Source organism: Notamacropus eugenii, chromosome 3 (assembly GCF_028372415.1).
Source record: "Notamacropus eugenii isolate mMacEug1 chromosome 3, mMacEug1.pri_v2, whole genome shotgun sequence".
NCBI lineage: Eukaryota > Metazoa > Chordata > Mammalia > Diprotodontia > Macropodidae > Notamacropus > Notamacropus eugenii.
Genome location: NC_092874.1, coordinates 153,032,789 through 153,054,187, shown reverse-complemented (window position 1 = coordinate 153,054,187; position 21,399 = coordinate 153,032,789). Strand labels below are relative to the sequence as shown.

At 37.4% G+C, this 21,399-nt stretch overlaps 2 protein-coding genes across 6 annotated transcripts in view; one reads left to right on the top strand and one right to left on the bottom strand.

The window, feature by feature from the left end:
- FBXL13 (F-box and leucine rich repeat protein 13) overlaps positions 1-21,399 on the bottom strand; it is a 266,998-nt gene that overhangs the window by 128,236 nt on the left and 117,363 nt on the right. For all 5 annotated transcript variants that reach the window (XR_011976923.1, XM_072653155.1, XM_072653153.1 and 2 more), the window contains 2 exons: positions 11,405-11,457; positions 6,200-6,300 (listed from right to left, as the gene is read on the bottom strand). Coding sequence is in view for 4 of the 5 variants with exons in the window: in XM_072653155.1 (XP_072509256.1) it covers positions 6,200-6,300; positions 11,405-11,457 (154 nt within the window). In the remaining variant the exon portion in view is untranslated. The remainder of the gene's footprint in view (positions 1-6,199; positions 6,301-11,404; positions 11,458-21,399) is intronic.
- Positions 1-21,399, top strand: part of LRRC17 (leucine rich repeat containing 17) — a 56,180-nt gene that overhangs the window by 2,886 nt on the left and 31,895 nt on the right. The window lies entirely within an intron of this gene.

Below are 21,399 nucleotides of genomic sequence, written 5' to 3'. Positions count from 1 at the left end.
CTTATCTGTGATCACAGTCAGTGTCTAATGAAATCATGATGAGGTATGAATGTTAATCTCTCAAGAGCCACAGTGGTTATTTCACAAAATGGCATTTCTAAAGAAAATCTAAATACGGCAGTTAGGGCACAGTCACAGGCACCTTGCAATAGTCCAATCAAGTTAGCTACTGACCATTCACTTCCTCTATCATAAAAGAAATGAAGAAACAGAGAGAAATCTCTATCAATGGGGAATTTACCATCTACCTGCTAAGACAAGGTATTCACACACACACACACACACACACACACACACACACAAAACTAGCAAACACATTTACACAAATGTGCTAGAACATGTACTATTCTATAAGTGCTGTTGAAATTCAGAGAAAGAAGATATCCTTGGGGATTTAAGTAGATAGAAAAAGCTCAAATGGAGAATGTGAATTAACAGAGAGGAGTGAAAAGAGGAAGACAGTCCAGGTAAGAAAAGGGGCAACCCAATGCAAATGAATGTGTGGAGAACAATAAGAAAAGTAGCCTGATGATCTAAGTGGAGGATTTCTATATGAAAACAGTGTGTGATAAGGTTGGATAGGTATTGTAGAGTTTATGAGAAGTCCTAAATGCTAGGTTGGACTAAATCATGCAAGTGGTACGAAATAACAGCAGGTTCTTGGGTGCAAAACTGATGTGACGAAAGCAGTGTTCAAGGAAGATGAATCTGACCTATGTTGGAAGGATGGATTTGTGAGGAGAGAAGCTGGTATAAAGGGAGAGAAGATTTCGGTGTGTAGTGAAATCAACTAGAGTGGTGGAAGGAGGATCATAAGAGATGGGTAAATTCAAAAACCATCTCTAAGGAGATTGAGAAGACAGCCATTGACTGGACAAACACAACGAAGGAAAAACACTCAGCAGTTTTGAGCCTAGGGGAATTGGGAGAACAGTGGTGCTATTAATAGGAAGGGAAAAGACAAAACAAAGACTTTGCACTTTTGGATTTAATGAATTCAAGTGGAAAAGTCATAAAGCCAACTGAAAACATGGATCTGGGGCTCTGATATGAATTTATCAACACAGAACTAATAGTTATCTAACTGAGAAGATGGATAAGCACTCGGAGGAATAAATGAAGGATGATCATAAAAGTTTGCATGTATATAATGCTTTAAAATTTACAAAGCATTTTTCACATTTGATCTCATTTGATCCTCATAATGCCCTGTGTGAGAATTGCTGTCATTATCTTTATTTAACAGATGAGGGAACTAAAGCTCAGAAAGGGTCAGTGGCTTGCCCAGTCACAGAGTCAGGAAGTATGTGAAACAGGATGTGAACTTGGATCTTCCTGATTAGAGGAGAAGAAGCCTGAGGACTGAAACTTTTAAATATTCTCTCAATTAATGGAATAAAAAATGAAACTTAGCAAGGAATGTGTAAGATAGGAAAAGAAGCAGAAGACAGAATAATGAGAAAGCAAGAAAGACCAGTTTCCTGAAGGGGAGGATGATTCATCAGAGAGACCAAGGAAGAGGATACTAAGAATATCTTGTACAGTGTTTTACATGTAGTAGAAGCTCAATAACTGTTTGCTGAATGAAAAGGAATCACTGATTTTGGGTAAAATTCTGATTTACAGAGAGTTAAGGTACTTATTAGACAAAAACATCACCAAGCTCTGTGACACAGAATTCAAAACACAAGTGAAAGTGAGTATAGCATGGTGGGTAAAATACTGCCAATATGGAGAGAAGATGGGGAGAAGATGGCACTAAGGAGACCCATTAAAGCTAGACTGCAGGGAACTGAGGAAGTGGATTGTGGGCCAGTGAAGAAAGGAGACTGTGAATAAATGTTTCTCTAGAATAAGCATAATTTCAGAAAGTCTGATCAAGTCCTTCAAGTGCTTGGGAAATGGAGCAAAAGATTGGATAATGTGACCTTTTAGTTGCTATATTCCTTTGTGAAGCCCAGAGACAAGGCAACTTTATTCTCCTCACTGTGGCAATTAATCAGTTTAGTTAATAATAGGGGAAACAGGGGAAAGGAAAGAAAGAAAAAAAAAGAGTATGCCTTTAAGAAGTATACTTTTTGTCATGTGAGAAGGAAATCAATGTCACCTTCTTCTTCCTAAGACATTATCTTTATCATTTACTTAGTATTCTCTTAACAAGAACAATGAAGAAGTAAAAACATTCTGTAATTGGCACAGGTTCTTAGCTGCGTGTGTGTGTGTGTGTGTGTGTGTGTGTGTGAAATGTTATAAAAGGAAATTCATGGATCCCTAATTAAACAACCATTGCTCTCTGGCTTTATGAATAGTTTCTGAAAAATTGTCTCCAGATCCAATTTTACATTAAATTTTTAGGGGAGTTGATTATTAAGAGGAACTACATGGAGAATCTTCTTATGAAAGCATATTTTTCTCTAATATGAATAAATATTCCTTAATCACCTCTTTGGTTAGTTTAGCTTTTCATACATTTGAATTTTACAAGTTTATAATTACAGAAAGCTGTAATAAAGGATTTTTTTTTTCAAATCAGACGTATACCTCCATAGAAGCTTCCCCTAACTTCTGTGCAACTTACTGTCTTAATTGTCTGGGGAAATGACCTACCCAGGATCACACAGCTAGAGTGTGACAGAGGCAGAATTTGAGTACAAGTCTGGCCATCTCTAGACACTATGCTATCTTAATTTTCAATTGTATGTTGAATTCTATGGCACAGCATTAGGAGATAATGTGCCATTAGTACAACTATCTCAATAAGAGGTCATGGGCAGCTTTACCTGAAGAGAAAGGATTTGTATTTTCCTTTGTGTATTAGTTACATCTTTCGAAGTAAGTATTTTTTAACTTTACATAATACTTACATTCAAAAAATATTTATTATGTGCCTACTATAGGCAAGACACAGAGGAAGCTAACACAGATCCTGTACATGACCCTATACTTGGTGTGCTTTGTACTGGGGAACACAACGCTGAGAAACATGTGGCTGCTGGAGCTAAGAAGTGACAGTGTAGGAGGGGAAACAAAACCTGAACACAAGAAGGTCTAATGCAAAGGAGGACAAACAAGTGCCACCAAAGAGACACAGACAAAGTGCCCTAGGAATTCAGACATGGGAGAACTCACTTTGGGCTAGGAAAAAGCAAGGGAAACCAGCATGGAAAAAGTACAAGTCTTAAATGATCTGTAGGATTTCAAGAATTTGAGGGTTGGAGTGAGGGGAGGGTGCAGGGTAGGTAGGACATACAATGAGCAAAGCCACCTAATTAGGAAAATCTGGAGTATATTTAGGGAATAGTGAATGATCCAGTTTGATTAGAGCAGAAGGGATATGGAAGAGTGAGTTATGGCCAGATTGTGGAGGGTCCTGCCAGCCAGCTAAAGAACCACTGAACAGTCCAGAGCACAAGTGTGCCATGATTCTATGTTTTAGGAAAATGAATACGGCAGGAGTGTACACAGAGTACAATGGAAGCTGATGGTCCAGTTAGAAGGTTCCTGCCATCATCTAAATGAGAGGTACTAAGGGCAAAGAAAAGGAAGTAATAAATAGGAAAAATGTGGCAGAGGTAGAATTCATGGAAATGAATTGGATGGTGGGGGTCAAGGCAAAGGGGGGAATAAAGGAGCCCCAAGTAACTAGGGGCACCATTCAAAGGGAGAGGAAGATCAGGAGAAGGGGCAGTCTTTGCCTACTTTGTATGAATTAAGCTTTTAGGCATTATGAGTTTGAAGTGTAAGTATGAATGCCCAGTGGGTAACTGGAAAGGTATGTGACTTGACCTCAGGAAAAAGACATGAAGATATAAATGGAAGAGTCTACAAAGAAGTAAAGGTGGGAGCTGTGGAACAGGATAAAATCATCAATTCAGTTCAACGATATTTATTAAGTACCTGTAAGAGGAGGAAAGGAGATTTAAAAAGCAAGAAAAAAGGCCACACACACACACACACACACACACACTCAATGCTGAAAGATGGACTAGATGAGATTTAATGTTTACATCAAGCCCTGTTACTGTTCTACACACTCCAGGAAAATTATCTACATAATCTACCCTGAGAGAGAGACTGAGATGAAATTTAAGAATCAACATTTAAATTGATTCCTGTTTTCTTTAAGCTTTCTCTTCTCAATAGTTTTCCAGAAGAAGTACTGAAAAATAGTAATTTGTCCAAAAAAAAGACAAAAACAGAAGAGAGGGGATTGGATAAGATAGTATTCTACTACTGAAGAATTAAGAAATGGACATGTATTCGTATTTTATGTTTGCCTCACTTTTTTCCCCTTTTTTTGAACCATACCCATGGTATAGGGAACTAACTTGCAGATGAGAAAACTCTCTCTTCCAATGCAGGACCTCACCTTCACTCTGGTCTCACTCTTAAGAGAGTTGTCGGGGACACTGAGAAGTGAAGTAATTTCCCCAGGGTCACACAATCAGTTTGTGGCAGAGATGGGACTTGAACCCTGGTCTTCCTGACTCCTTGGCTGACTTTCCTCTATCCATTATGCTATACTGAATCTCACACAAGGTTCACAGACTGCATTTTTTAAAAATTATGACACAAATCACAAATAGGAGAAAAAGATATTTCTTTCAGTATGAAGTATAATAATATGTTTTCCTATAGCGTACCAGGCATTCTGACTATTTTACATCTCATTGTCCAATATTGTTTCTATAAAATTTTAAAATACCACATTTTTATCACACATAAAGCCTTTTCAGACATTTTTCATGTCTTCAGAAACCCCAAAGAAGTTATGTGTATAGAATTTTACCTAAAAGTTGAAGAATGTTAGTGTTTGGTTGTGATTAACTATAAATTTATATATTACATATGTGTGACATATTATGAAATGAAGGGCTATATTTTTCTGGTAACAATAAAAAAATTATGTTGGGAACACCATAATTCATCCTCAAATTAAGTTTTTTGTCAACTCCTTTCATTATAAAGAAAACTGACTACTGTCAACTGTTCAGAAAAGCCTATGTGAATCCTTATATATAAAAAATATAGCCAGAGGATGAATTTTTAGAGAATTAATTTTTGTTTCTACTGACTAAAGGAACTATAAGTCTTACCTCTTTCCATACAAAAGGAAAAATATTGCAAGTATGGATCAGTTTTCCCAAAAGAGCTGTTCTGAACCCTTTCTGCCTCCTTCAAGTTCCCAAATTCACCATCCTTTAACTGTCAGATGTTCTCATCTCCTACTTTACTCAGGAAACTGAGAACCCCTGATGTGATATGTTTCAATTTCTTTTTTTCACACCTCAACATATCTTTTTTAAAAATAATATTTTACTTTCCCCCATTACACATAAAAACAATTTTCAACATTCGTCTTTTTTTCAAGTTTTGAGTTCCAAATTCTATTCCTCCCCTTCCTATGCACCAACCTATCTTTACTTTTCTCCTATCTTAGAGGTAGAGCTGTCTTTTCTCCTCTCTAACTCTTCTACCTGGAATATTTAAAGCAATGCCAAGGGGTTAACACAGTGCCTGGCTCACCGCAGACACTTAATAAATGCTTGTTGCCTAACTGATAGAAACTTAAAATATCACTTCATCCATCATTCTACCTTCAATTGAGATTGTCTTAAGAATTTTTTTCCTAACAGACATTTTTGGACTTTTGAATATGTAAAAATTAGTACCTAAAATTATATAAAAATGGTTTCCTAATCTCTACTTTAAGCTTTCCAAAAAATAGGTTGTCACCTCTCTTAGAAGCCCATTCTTACAGTAAATAATCTGACATTCAAGGAGCTCTTTTATTCTCTAACTGGAATGCTTCCCACAGTTCCCATTATTTCTTCCAGCCCTGAACACTATGAAATGGAGCCTGCCTTGGTGATCTTGTCCATTGCTAGTGTTTTCTCTCTATCAGGTCTATGGGATAAAAGCAGGCATCAAGCGATATCCATCCTATGCATGGAATGGTCCACCACTGGTGACTGATGAAGGGACAGAGGTAGAGAGAACTGAGACTTTGTGAAAGTAAGGAAGCACAGACGGACGAACATGCAACAGGCAAACGAGTCAAAGGAGGTGACTGCCTTATAAAGCTTTGGCTTCTCTCAAAACATTCAAGATAAATGCCATGTTTCTAGATGAAAGTAGATGCACTAGTGAGCTTAATGTCACTTATTTATCAACCTAATTCAGACAGATGAAAAATTACCTGGATAGTAGTCTTACTGTTCTATTACTAATATCTGTGTGAGCTATATTCAGATGGGTAAGAGCTGGGCAGCCTTCTAACACATATTTCATTACTTCATCCTGAAGAGAAACAAAAAAAAAAGTCTTTATCAAAATCTATTGTAATTTCCAACCTTCCCATTTTCTCCCTATTTCTTCTACTCAGCTCCTAATGAAACACATATTTATAGTCTTAGCACAAAAAAGGAAATATGATTTTATATAATCACATTAAACTTAATAAAGCAGATTGAATGCATTAACTTGTTCAATCCTTACAACTCGTCTGAAGTAGCTATCATAGATATTATTATCCCCATTTTGGCAGCTAGACGGTGCAGTGGATAGAGCGCCAAACCTTTAGTTGCAAAGACTCATCTTCCAGAGTTTAAATCTGGACTCAGGCACTTACTAGGTGTGTGACCCTGCAGAAGTCACTTAACCCTGTTAGCCTCAGTTTCCTCAATAGCAAAATGAGCTGGAAAAGGAAATGTCAAACTACTCCATGATCTCTGCCAAGAAAACCCCAAATGGGGTCACAAAAAGTCAGATACAACTGAAAAACGAATGCACAACATATCCCCATTTTACCAACAAGAAAATGGAGCTTTAGAAAAGTGATCTGTCCAAGATCATAGATTTATTTTTAGGTCTTGCCTTGACTATAACTTCAGGTCTTTTCCCATTACACAATGCTGCTTCCTACTTGCATAGCTCAACTCAGTTTTCAGCTCGTGTAGGCTAATTCATTTTGGCACTAATTGGTTTTGAGTGGAAAACTACACTTCTTCTTCCAGCTCTATTTATTCAGTCTATTAACTTTATTTGGAAATGATCCATTCCATTCCTCAGGAATACCAACTTCACATTTAAATTTAAACTACTCAAAAACCAGCTCTGGGATGAGGAGGTTAAGTGCTTAGGTATTAAATGTCAATTGTCTTAACTGTAAAGACATAAAAACTGCCTACATTTGAAACAAGAGAAAATTCCAAAAAATAGGATTACTATCAACATATAGGAGGGAGGAAATAAACATTTATTAAGCACCTACTATGTATTGGACCTTGTACCAAGCACTTTACAAATATTATCTCATTTGATCCTCACAATAACCCTGGGAGATAAGGGCTATTATTATCCTCATTTTACAGTTAGGGAAACTCAGGCAAAAAAAGGTTATGGGATTTGCCTAGGGTTCACCACACAGCTACTAAATGTATGAGGCCAGATTTGAACTCAATTTTTCCTTACTCTAGGCCCAATGCAACAACTGTGATCAAAACCCAGGCTTTATTAATGGCTAGTTCCTTATTTTAAGTTTGTGGTGTATTACAAAACGTGGGCAGAATTTTAAGCTCTATACCTGGAAAGTCAAGCTCAGCACAGGTATTTAACCATAGTGTTTTAAAAGGGTAAGAGACTATATATCTAAGAAAGGGAACAAGTAGCAAGCACAGTCTTGCTGCTCAGGTAGTCATGCCCAACATAGCAGAGGAGGCCTAGGCCAGTTCTGTGCCAACCAGAAGCTGGGAATGTTTATTTTTAGTATCACTGCCAGTAATAAACATCCTGTCCCAGGTATTTTCTGGAGTCATAAAACAGCTGGTCAACAAGAGCCCACTCTACTGGCATCAGGGTTGGTCAAAGTGTCAAGGCAATGGAATCGTGTGCCCTGTGTGTCCATAGGGGTTTGTCCATAGGGTTACCGAACTAAAGCTCCTAAGTTCCTAGCTACAGGAAAAGCTCTGAATGCAAGGATGCTACTTGAAATATGTCTTCTAGGCTTTCAGTAAGTGATATAATACTGCTAATATATTGGAGATGTAATCATTTTTATTGTAAGAAACCTTGTCCTTCCTTCTGCTGGACTGGCAAGACTCCCTCTCTGGGAAGGATCTGGACACTGCTATCTTGGAATCAGCTAGAAAGAATGTGGGATCATTTTTGTTGGGGACAAGGGAAGGATAGAAAGCTAGTGATATGAGAGGAGTAAGTGGAAAACTAAGCACACTTCTTAAAATGCTGTGCCACCTAGTATTACATTGCACTGGCACTCAATAAAAGGTACTAGAAAGGCAAACTAATAGGGAATAAGAGGAAGACAGAAATACTAGCTTACATACTTCCTCAGGCACAGATACAGAAAAGAAGAAAGTGTGGCCTCTCAGCAAAGAGAAGGAGGAGATAGGAATTTGTGATCTGCTGCAGAATGGCAGCCCTTTGAGGTAACTCAAACTAAGAAGCAGTCAGCTCCCAATTCTTCTCTGTCTAGAACAGAAGGATGTCAATACAAGTTCAGATTAGCTATACCCTCTGTTTCTCAAGTGACCTAGGAATTCTTTTCAAAGTGACTAAGCATATAAATACAACATTAAGAAATATTTGAGGGCCTATAACAGTTTGCAAATTTGTCTATGATGCTCTTTGGATTTTTTTAACATAAAACATTAGACAAGTTTCTGTGAGAAACTGAAGCATGTTGAATAGTTCTTTAAATGTAAGCTTGCATTTAAAATGCCTTTTCCACTGAGAACAATAGTAAAATCTGGATGAAATTAGCAGTACCACATATTATTAGAAATCATAGTTGGTAAATACTTTGATGTTTCCAAATTTGATGCAGATGTCACTGAGGTTTGACTTCCTCACTAGACTGGCAAATTTAAAAAAAACATTTAAATTTACTCAAAACATAATACACAAATTACAAAAGAAACTAAGTCTTATACATCTAGCTATTTCCCACAGGGTCTAGCACACAGTAGGTTCAATAAATACTTGCTAAATGAATGAATGAATCAATGAATGAAGGAGATTTGGCAGAAGTGACTATAGCTAGAGAAAAACATCTGGAGAATGAAGGAGGGAAATTTTTCTGTCTTTCTGATGGGGGAATGCACATTTTCATTTTGTAAAGACGTAACAATACAAATAAAAAGAAAGAAACTCCTCTTTCTGATGTAGCTTTTCACATGGTTATTGATGCCTCTCAATATTATGGAGTACCCTTCAAGAGACTATATCAACATAAAAAAAGCAACCTAATCACTTCAAAGTATCTGTGACTCAACAATAGAGCATGATGGAAAGAGTTCTAGGTTTGGCGTCAGATGTCCAGTTTCAAATTCTGACTAGGCTCATACTCCTTGTATAACCCCAAACAAATCACTTAACTTCTCGGGACCCCATTACTTCATCTGTGAAATGAGGGGTTGGATTAGGTGACCTCCAAGAGCTCTACAAAACTTTATAATATTATCCATTGGCTATCCATAGGTGTTTCCTCTGTGTTGAAGAGCACAAATAAAGCAGGTAATTTAAATCCACAATGATAATAAACTTAGTAGGCAGTAGGGAAAGAAGAGGGGAGGTTCTGAACAATTAAAAGCACTTGAAAATAATATGTATACACATTGTATTTATATTTCATTTGTATTTTTTCCTCACTTAAAAATAACATTTTTACCATCAAAATTGAGGAGAGTGGGGTGGATTATAAGAGGAAATTGCTGCCAGATGCTGTGAAAACTGAAGACCACCATAACTGCTCTGCTAGTAGCCAAAAATATAATTCAAGAGTAGCAGTCTCTCTTGGTGGAAAACCTCTGAAGAAATAAAGAAATCTAACCAGTCAGCACTGCCCCCAGAAAGGCAAGGACTGAATATTATCTGTGATGTTTGTATACCGTGTCTATTTAGTAAATAATTGTTGAATTGAATTGAATCAAGTTATTTTTTGTATTCCCACATCACTTAGAACAGTGTCATGTACACAGTAGACTCTGAGACAATCTGTGCCACATGGATGATTATGCACTGTTTCATTTACTTTTGGCAGAAATGGTTCATTAAAAATCTTAATGTTTTGTCATCATCTCTTACCAACTATTGAGAGATATGGCACTACTGCTACTAACAACTGGCAAACATTTGGAAGGAAATCATATCAAGAAAAAATTGAATTTATTTTCTAAATTAGGAAATACAAGTTGGGATGGTAGGTGAGGCAAGGAATCTGATTATATCACACGTGTATAGACATGTAAGATAGGCAGCGATACCTACATATTACATGTCTCTCTGTAAATATACATAAATACATATATTACATATATATACATAAAAAAGACAAGAAGCAAGTTTATCTGTTTTACAGACAAATTGAGAAAATAAATCCTTAAAGTACTTGCTTTTTTCAGAATTCAAACTATAATATACTACCTCTCAGTTCATAGAATAAGACTCTTCATTTTAAATGAACAGATATTTAATTAAGGACCCAGTAACCAAAAAAATTGTCTTCATTGTCACTTCCCCAGATGTTTATCAAAGGGCAAGTGAATCAGCACTGGGCCAATCTATCGGCTGAACTTATTTTAATGACTGGTACTCTACAATGAAGTCCTCTTAGGATACTTTTTTTGAGGCAGGAAGGTGGCTTTGATTTTTCAAAGTCTATGCCTGCAGGGTTCACACACTGACAGGCCTGATTGAGCTGGAAAGATATGGGGAATGAGGCCAGTGATGGACGATATTTCACTCATCCTAATCATAGTCTATCCAAGAGAAGCTCACTGCCAGAGAGCTAAACATCAGATGAGTAGTTTCTTTGGCCACATCAAGTCATAAAGATCATCTACTAAGACCCAAAAAAGTTTTGATCAGTGTAAGACTGAATTCCATGGATGAGAGTGTTGTGACTTTGGCAGATCACAGGACAACCAATTTGGTCATGGAAATGGATAGAATTTGGAAATATGGTTCATTGCCATACAGGTACATGTTTATATATGTATATGAATTATGTATACATACACAGATATGTGTACATATCTGTGTATGTGTGCATATTTAACCAGCTTTCATTGGTATAGGGAACACACAATGAGGATACTCCCTCATTAACGCAAATTGGTCATTTCTCTGCAACTTATAGTCTTAGAGAGTTGCCTAAGACTATAAATATGGTTCATTTTAATGTAATTTTTGGCTTATAAATATTTGCCAGTGTTAATAGCAATAGGTACATTTCTTCAAGGTTATTATTTATAATAAATATAGGGATAGAAATTTCTTGCCAATTTTAAACAGCTTGCCTTTCTTTCTCTCATAGAACTACATACACATGTATATACACATATATCCTCACCAAATGCTTGTATAGGGAAAAAAAGATACTCACATTTATTCCTTCACATTCAGAGACATTTAATTCTTGTAAATTTTTACACTGATCTAAATCAAACATAAATAACATGCTGTTAGAAGATTTATTGCATATATTTAAACTTTTTTTCCCTAAGAGTATGAATAAGAGTAAGATTACATGAAATGTAGCACCATTCATTAGAAAACCAGAAGAGAAATTCTGGCCTGCATGTCATTCTAAGTATACGCCTGCTTTTCCAAGGAAGTGGTTCCTTGTGGCCTAAAATTACAATATGCACACAAGCTCATAATTTCATGAAGATAAAAAGGGGAAGTGGAAAAAAAAAAAAGAAATTACTCATTTCAGAATAACAGTATACATTACAGCTTTGAACCTTCAAAACACTTCCATAAAACCAACTCTTATATTTCCACAGCACACCTTGGAAACTGGCACAGAATCCTCCATTCACCAAAAACTAACAGTTTAACCTAAGTTGCTCAAGGGCAAATTACAAATCATTATTAAAATGGCAAATTTTAAAAAGGCAAAATTTTCAGAGATTTATTATTCAAGAAATATTTAGCATGGTTGGTATGGGCAAGGCATGATGATAGTGAAGGGGAGGGGACAGGGAGGACAATTCAAACAAGTTAAGACATGGTTCCTGTTCAATAGAAGCTTATATCTACCCAGAAAAGAAAAATATGAATATTTTCAAAAAAACATTCTAATATACTACATTATACATAAATGCCATATGAGTAAAAGAGAGAGTAATGATGTGGCACAATTGTCCCAGAGAAAGTGAAATCACTTCCATCTCAGGTCATCAAGGAAGACATCATGGAGGAGTTGAAGCTTATGCTAATCCTTAAAGGATGAGCGGGATTTGGATGAGGGGTGAGCAAACATGCTAGATGGAACAACATGGTAAGGTAGGAATATACTTCTACTGCTCAGATTTTTCTTCTCATGTCAATACAAGTCTCAATTAATAAGAAAAATTATGTTATTAATCATAAGTATACAGAAACATAAAGAAGCATAACATAGCAATGGAGTGAAGGGCTTAGATTCAAATCCTATCTCTGAAACTAGCTGCATGGCTCACGGCAAGTCCTCAGGCATCTTCCTAGGGCTTATCTACATAGTCCCAGCTGTGTTTCTATTTGTTGACAGAAAGAGTTCCCATACCAGGAGTTCCTTTCATTAATGAAATGACATGTCTTTCATATATTTACTTAATTATAATTCTATCCTAAGTAACATTTCTTCCACTGTAAAAAGTGAAGTACCTCCTAAATTAATGATGCAAACCAGAAGTATGTTAAGAACCAAAAAATAGAAAGAGACCTTTGAAAGGAATGTTGATCTTGGAAGTCATCCGTAGCACAACTTAAGGAAAATATAGATTCCAAAAGCAATACATGTTAACTGGATTTGGGTGAAAAATATTTTTACAGGCCTGAGAGTAGTGAGACTATCCTTTCAATTTTAAAATTAGGTTTCAAAGATTCTTTCTTTATCAATAAATACTTATGAGTACCTAGTATTGTGCCAGGTTCTATGTTATGTGCTAGGGATATAAATAAAATGAATGAAATAATCCCTAATTGCAAGAAGCTTACATTGTAATAAAGGATACACAAGAAAATAAAAAAGTATGTACAGAGTATGTATACATATGTGCAATACATACAGAATAAATTTAAAAGACAATGCAAACAAATACAAATAGTTGAATACAAGGTAGTTGGAGAGAGAAGGATCTAGCCACTGGAGATCTCAGAAAGGCTTTATATAGAAGGTGGCACTGGAGATGAACCTTAAAAAGAGCACTTTCATATGACAGAGGTGACCAGAGGATGTGTTATATGCAGGAAGGACGCCAGTGCAACAGCAGCTAGCTTGGAGACTGAGTGCATGTGTGAGGAATAGAGAGGCCAATTTGTATGGACTGAAGCACATGGGAGGACTAATGTCCAAATGACGTTGGAACACAGTTGCTGGTCACTATGAGAAAGACAGACTGAAAAGGGGAGGTACCTGAGGCAGGAAAACCAATTAGGAGGCTGTTGCAATAATACTGGTGAGAGGTGATAAAGGCCCAAACTAACACTGTAGCTGGGTGAGTATTGTGTGGGGTGAGGGTGAGTGATCAGTCAAGAATGATGCCAAGGTCACAACCCTGGGAAACTGGAAGAACAGGGTGGTTCTGAAGTAGAGAAGTTTGGAAGAGGGCTGGACTTGGGGGGGAAAGATAATGAGTTGTCTCTTAGAAATGTTAAGTTTGAGATGTCTCCAGGACATCTAATAGACAATTAGTGACACAAGATAAAAGCTCAGGGGAGAGGCCAAATACAGAGATCTAGGTATCATTGGCATAGAGATGATAACCAAACCCATTCAAGCTGATAAGGTGACCAAGAGAGCAAAGAGAGAGAAGGAGTATAAGGGGCAGAAGAGAGGGCCTTAAGGACACATAATTTGGAGACAAGATCTAGATGATGAACCAGCGAAGGAGAAGTTGTTAACTGAGATACCCTATTTAGATAACTGACTTATTGGGTGTATATTTTCCACTGACAATACTTTTCCTATTTGCTGAGTTTTAAAAGATATTGCCACTAACTATTATAGTTAATTTATGATTTTCAAGGAAACAAACATAATAGATTCAATCACTTCTCATCTAATCACAGCCTAAGTAAACTCAGAAGACTCTTGTCCCAAAACCTAATTAACGCTAACAAGTCAGTTCACCAGAGCAAGACTGCATCTCCCTTTCAAGATCCTGCAAATGCTGTGATTCTTCTCTAATAGTGTCAACTTGAACCCCCATTCCAATGTGTTGTCCCTAATGTCAACCCCCAGGAATTAGCACCAATTAACATATTTTCCCTAACACCTGGGAGCATACTCTTATCTACACCACACCTTGATCCCTGAGGAGAGTGGACTCCAACTTAAAATGGTTGCCACAAGGCATTTGCTCCAAATTCACTTGCAAGTTCACTTGCAAATGTGGCATGGCCAATCAATGAACTGCTGTGGCTCCCTCTTAGCTACCCTTCAATTGATGCTAGGTCAAACAGGTGGCTAAAGACTTTACCCCTCGCTATCTAGGCTTGCCACAAAATCTAGGACAGACTATACCTCCTGGGTATCTGGTGTCTCACCATTCTGAAGTCTCAACACCAGTAGGTCATAGTTGCCTCCAGTAAAAAAATGAAAAAACAAATGAAAAGAGAAAAACAGAAATCTGTGTTCATGGTCCACATGTCAGCCCTGGGTGGGGAAACCTAAGGCCTCTCCCCATCCATAAGCTGGATATCTCTCTCATCAGAATTCAGGAAATAGCAGGAAACTTATTTTGGCCAGTTAGAGCCGTTTGAATGTACCTTAGTTCTGGCTCGGGAGCCAATCAAAAGTCTATTTCTTCACCATGTGGTTGGTGAACAGACTTAAGACCAAAGGTCTGCACATGCTCCGCAGTCCACATCAGCTATACCCACCGTACATCCTCATCAGAGCTGGCCTCATTGGCCAATCCTCCATTACCCAAAAATCATACTTAACTAATGGCAAAAACAGGAATAACATAGTAGCTCACATTTGTCAAGATCTGGGTCTAGGTTATGCTTGAGTTGAGGTTATTCATTATTTATAATAAGTACTCAGGAAGGATGTGAGTAAATAACCATCTTAATGCTTAATGCACTTACTATGTACCAGGCACTGTGCTAAGGGTTAGGGCTACAAATCAAAGCAAAACAGTCTCAGTACTCAGGGCACTCAGTTCTAGTAAGGGAGACAACATGTAAGCAAACAGGGATACATAAGAGATATGCAAAGTAGATGGAACATAACCTCAGAGGGAACAGCCCCAGAAACTGGGGAATTGGAAAAGCCCTTCTCCATGTGGTAGATGGATTGAACTGAGTCTTGAAGGAAGCCAGGGAAATGAAATTATCAATCAACAAGCACTGTTGTTTGTCAAAGACAAAAATGAAATAATCCCTGCCCTCAAAAGAAGTTTACAATTTATCAAGTGAAAAAACATGGACACATACATAGCAAATAAAAAAAATTACCAGATAATTTGTGGTAGGGAAGTACTAGAAACTTGAGGGGATGAGGCTTCATGTAGGAGAATTTATTTGTGCTAAGTTTTCAAGAAAACTAGGGATTCTAAGAGGAATCAGCAAGGGGGATGGATGTTCCAGTTATGAGTATAGCCCACGTAAAGGAATGGAGATGGGAGACAGAATCCATGTGTGACAACCAGTTTGGTTGGACCACAGAGCTTCTGAGAAACAGCAATTATTAACAAAGCTCTAAAGGAAAGTTGGAGCCCAGCTGTAAAGGTTTTCAAGGGGCAAACACCCTAGGGAAGACAGAGGGCCACAGCAGCTCACTGAGTGAGGATGGTTAAAATGATGTCTTGAGAATATCCATTTGGCAGCTGTGTTGAGGGTGGATCAGACAGGATGTCACTGTGACCATACAGGCAACCTGAACAAAGGTAACGGGTGATGTGATTAGGGAAGAGAGATGAGACGCAAGGACACACAGAATCAATACAACCTGGCAGTGGACTGGACACATGGGCTGAGACAGTTAGAAAAGGAAGATAATCTTGAGATTGCAAAGTTGGCTGACTAGGAAAAGCAGTGGTGCTCTCAGAGAAATGGCAAAGAAGAAAAGAAGGGATGACAGAGGAAAGGGAATGAGTTCTGTTTTGGGTATGGGGAGATGGAGATGCTTAAGGGACATCTACTTTGAGCCCTTCAGGTAGAGAGCTGGTAATGAGAGACAAGCTCAGGAGAAGGACTCATTAAATACAGAGATCAGGAACTTATCTGGATAAAGATAATAACTGAACTAACAAACCACAGACATTACAAAAATCAAAAGTAAAAACATGGAAAAAAATTAGCATCAGCATAATGAATTATAAAAATAACCAGCAGTTAAGGCAAAAATTTTATTATTATGACCTGTCTAGAATAGTATATATATGAAGCAGATCCAAATCTCACTTTTTACTTCTATTTCCTTCCTTAAAAAATCCATCCTTTTTTCATCTATAAAGAAATCAGCACAAAGGATATAAATCAAGCTACTCAACAGTCTTGTTTATTATTTTCATCTGTATTCCTCATTTAAATGTACTCACTGATGTTACTGTATGTATGCCTTACTGATCTGATATTATAAGGGAACTAGCTGTTATACATTAGTGAGTTTTCAATATAATCAAAGTTTAGTCCTTAAAGTTAAACTTCAAATCTATTCATTCAGGTATACAGAAATTATAAAATGTTATCACCAGGAGGGACCATTAAATATTATTATTTTAGTACAACTCTCTTATTTTACAGGTAAGGAAACAGGCTCTACCTGCAAATCTTTCTAAGATGTATTACACCTTTCTCTGCTTTTTAAAGTATACCATATTGAACATACATTTAAATCTAGAAAGGATATTAAAAATCATTTAGTCCCACTCCACATTTTACAGACAAGGAAGTGCAGGCCTAGAGATACAGGTAGTATAAGTGCCCAAGGTGATACAGGCAAGCATGTCGCAGAGCCAGAATTCAAACACAGATCTTGTGGAACTCATTGCAACAGGCTGATTTTCATTACTTACCCTTTTTAAAAATGTAATTCCTATTTTTTATGACTCGGGTCATAAATGTAAAATACAAATCCCTGGCGTAGCCTATAAAATAGTGATTTCTAACATTTTCACATATAAGAATTCTTTCATATCATAAATTTCTGACACAATAGCTGTTTGTCTTTTTCCCTCTCTCCATACACACACACACACACACACACACACACACACACACACACACATAAAATAAATAAATAAAACCACATATGTATATATATATATATATATATATCCACTGATTGAGAAAAAAAGAATATACTATGAATTTAGTATCATACAAATTAACTTCTATTTTGTTAATCACAATAGCATCTTATGTATATACATATATATATACATACATATATATATCTAAAAATGGTTATATTATCAGCCAGTATTAAGTCTACAGAAAGTTTTTTTTTAATGGACTTACAGACTGATGATGTTTTGGCATACTGGGACCCCAAGAATGCCAAGGCAGAGTTGCCTGGAATGTATTCACACACTCAAGCCTTCTCCCAGTCAAGTGGCAAAAAGTTTATTGTAACACTTTAGCGAAAATGATCAAGGGTCTTTATGGGAACCTGTGAGAGACTGAAAATGGTGCTGGGGTTTATATGGAAAAGGGGCATGGGAAAGGAATGCCAGGAATACTAATTAAGTAATCTAAGGGTCCAGGTGTCTTTGGGATGGGAAAGTGTAGGGAGCATACCAGACACTAAGAGAGCTGTCAGAAGCATGGACCTTGGGGATCTGGCAAGAGGAAGAATTCTTGAGCCAGTCAGAGGCAAAATTCCTTGGGCCAGGCACCCCTCTGTCTGTTCTAAGAAAATGTGTTCTACAAAAAGAGAAATTTTCTCACAGGAAAGGGGCCTACTGAGAAATTGGGAGGCTTCCAGAGACATGATCTGAGGGCTGAGGCCCAAGAACCCCATCAATATGAATTCAAAGATTCTTTGCAGTCACTCTGAGGTGCCCAAAGGTCTGTGACCCATGGGGTCACTAAGCAGGGCTGTTCTTTCCCAGAACTAAGCAGCCCCAAAAGGCTATGGCCTCTGAGATTCTATGCCTACTTTTTATAGTCTTACTATCTCCCTCGTGTTTAGGCATCAACTACTGTTATGTTGCTATTAATAGCTTGCATAATATAGTGGAAATAGCAGCAGATTCAAATCCTAAAACCGATACTCCTGGACAGGAGTGTTCTGATAAATATAACAATCATTTCTCTCCTGAAAAAAAGGTACAGTAGGACACACTTTAAGTTTAATCATCATTACTAATACTTTCTTAAGTCTAGATAACTGGGCCTGGAGTCAGGAAGACCTGAGTTCAAATCTGGTTTCAGACACTTACTAGCTGTGTGACCCTGGGCAAGTCACTTAACCCTGTTTCTCTCAGCTTCCTCATCTGTAAAATGAGCTGCAGGGAGAAATGGCAAACCTCTCCAGTATCTTTGCCATGAAAACCCCATGGACAGTATTGGCATGCTGCGTTCCATGGGGCCACTAGAAGCTGAACACAACTGAATGACTGAACAATTGCAGCACGGTTCAGGCTATCAACGAGATGAGAAATAAGCCCTAATCTGTAGCATTTCATAATTTCCAGGATATAAATGCTAACAGTGGAAACTTAATAATCAAAGCTGGTTTGGACTGAGTAGAGCACACTCCTGCCACATTTATAACCTGTGTAGTCCTGGGCAAATCAAGTAATCTCTTTGAGCCTTGGTTTCTACATTTATAAAATGAAATAAAAACACCTAAACTATGTACATTCCAGGATTGTTGTAAGGACAATGCCTTGTATACTTTAAAGTACTAATTAGATGTTTATGTTATTATTAATGTCTTCCCTCACAACCCCTTCTGACTGGAGGCTGTGGGATAGGAAATCAGATAATTTCACTTATTTGAACTCTAAAATATTAATAAACGAGGTCTGGCTGAGGGTCTGTGGGGGCTATTCTACGTACAAAGTCCAAGAATTTAAATTTATGGGCTCTGTAACATTTTCTTTATTCAGACATCTTTTTTGCTTCCTTACTAATTCCTTAGTTTTGATAATAGTTTTGACACAGAGGTAAGGGAGGTTACACTTTCATTGTGGAAATGTCTTGTGATTTAGTTCCTTTTCTCTACATCCAGAAGACAAAAGCTACTGTAAATTTAAGCCAACTTTGTAAAGAATGTCCTACATAGCATAGAGTAACTACCAAAAAGACAATTTACAATCAAGGATAAGTTTCTTCATAGGAAAGGCAAAGGATAACTGTCTGAAACACCTTCCCTGTCATAAAATATGAATAAGGTAACTATTTCAAAATATTTTTACTAAGGGTACTTTTTGTTCACCATTCTAGATGTATTAAAAAACCACAATAACAGTGAGATAAAGGAAATGTTTTGGTTGATATCTGTGTTGATATGAGCAAATATACCTGCATTCTACTTTTGAGGCAAAATTCGTTTTGAATATCCCTTTATTTCAGCCTAGAACCTATTTCCACCCAAATAGCTTCAGATTCTGATGACTTAGCTAGCCTGTATCCTCTTCCACAAAATACTGCTCTCACATGGTTTTCAACTAATTTCTGATAGGGAACTGATAACTAAGATGTTAGGTGATGGTATAACCCATTTCAGAAACATTTTCACATTTTGAAGCAAATGTTCAATTTTAATTTAATTTTGTTTAATTTTAGGGTGGCACCTTAGAGGTATCTCTCAGTCTTCATGTGGGTCCCCAAAAGAAGTTATCTCAAGTTCAAGCTGCTCTACTGGGTCTACAATTACTCAAAACTATAGTTCACAAGCCCCCATTGATATGTATACTTCTACTAGTCAGTCTGAGGACACAATTAGTTTAAGTTAAAATTATTTAACGAAATAACATAGTAAGAATAAATACTGAAGCTGAAGTATAAATACTTTGGCCACATAATGGGAAGACAGGACTAACTGGAAAACACCCTGAGGTTGGGAAATGTTGAAGGCAAAAGGAAAAAGGGATGGCAGAGAATGAGATGGACAGATAGTGTTGTGGAAACAACAAACCCCGAACTTGGACAGACTTCAACAGACAGTGGAGCATAAGGGCATGTGGAGTGCCCATGGGGCAACAAAGACTCAGACATGACTGAACAACAATCTAGTAAGAAAACCAATAATAAAGTATTTGTCCCATATATCTAAAGCACACCTAAAGACTACACATGAAAAGACAAATGTTCTTTTTGAACACACAATGGGGCACACAATAGGGATCACATATGTCCAAGATACACATGAGGATGGGCAACTCATACCTAGGACGCTGCAGGGCTGCTAAGGGCTTCCAGGCTAACTAGGCTTGGACCCTGTTGGCAACACAAGGTGTACAGTCTCCCAAAATACAGTCTCCACTAAGAATGAGGGCATGACATGGAATCTCTGCCAGGCATGGCTCCTTGTTGGTTTCATGTAGGTATTTGTTGATGGTGCTTCACTGGTCCTAAAGTGGGTGCCAGGCATGGTTCTACTCAACACAAGATTGTGGAAGTTCACTCTACTGCTAGCTTCTAGAGCTGGCTGCCATCCCTTAGTTGAGGTACTTCTTTCTAATAAGAAGAGAAGTGAGCTCTGTCATCTTCTCTTTTTTAGCTGAAAGCCCAGAGGCTTTTGCTAGAGCTCTTCTAAAAAAGCTGCAGTGTTAAGACACTCAGTCTTCAGACTAAGGATAAAATCCCGAGCAGCTTTCTCCCATAAAAAAGATCTGTTTTCAGAACCTGGGCTGTAATTGGCCTTTCTGCCAGAAAAAATGAGATTCTTTACTATAGGCACCAAGCTCTTTAGAAAACACAATAGTTCCAGCTAATTTATGCCTTAAAGCTTTAAGTCTATTTTTTTAACCATAACTTGCTAAAGTCTTTAATAAGGGCAGAAACTCTTATCAGAAGCTGTAAACTGACTTAGGGTTAGAAGCATCTTGCAGCATCTTGCTTAATCTTTGACAGCTAAACTGCACCCAGTCATCATCAGTTTAAAGGTTGTTCCTCCAACAAAATACCAAACTACCCCTCAGTACCTTCCTTGTCCATTACTCCTATTTTGACTTTCCTTGCCTTCCTTTTCAAATCTGATCTTATAGTTAACAAATTTAACTCTATACTGTCTTCCACTTTCAAATCCTTCACTCTCTTGTTATACCACTTATTCCATGCCAAACTCAAGCCCTTCATAATTACCCCGTCTGCCTCCTTTGTTTGTAAGGAGCTACAAAGAAGAGTTGTAATTTAGAAGAGTTACTTAACCTCTTCAAGGATGATTCAGGGGAAAAAATGACACTCATCAAATATTTTCTTGAATATGATAAT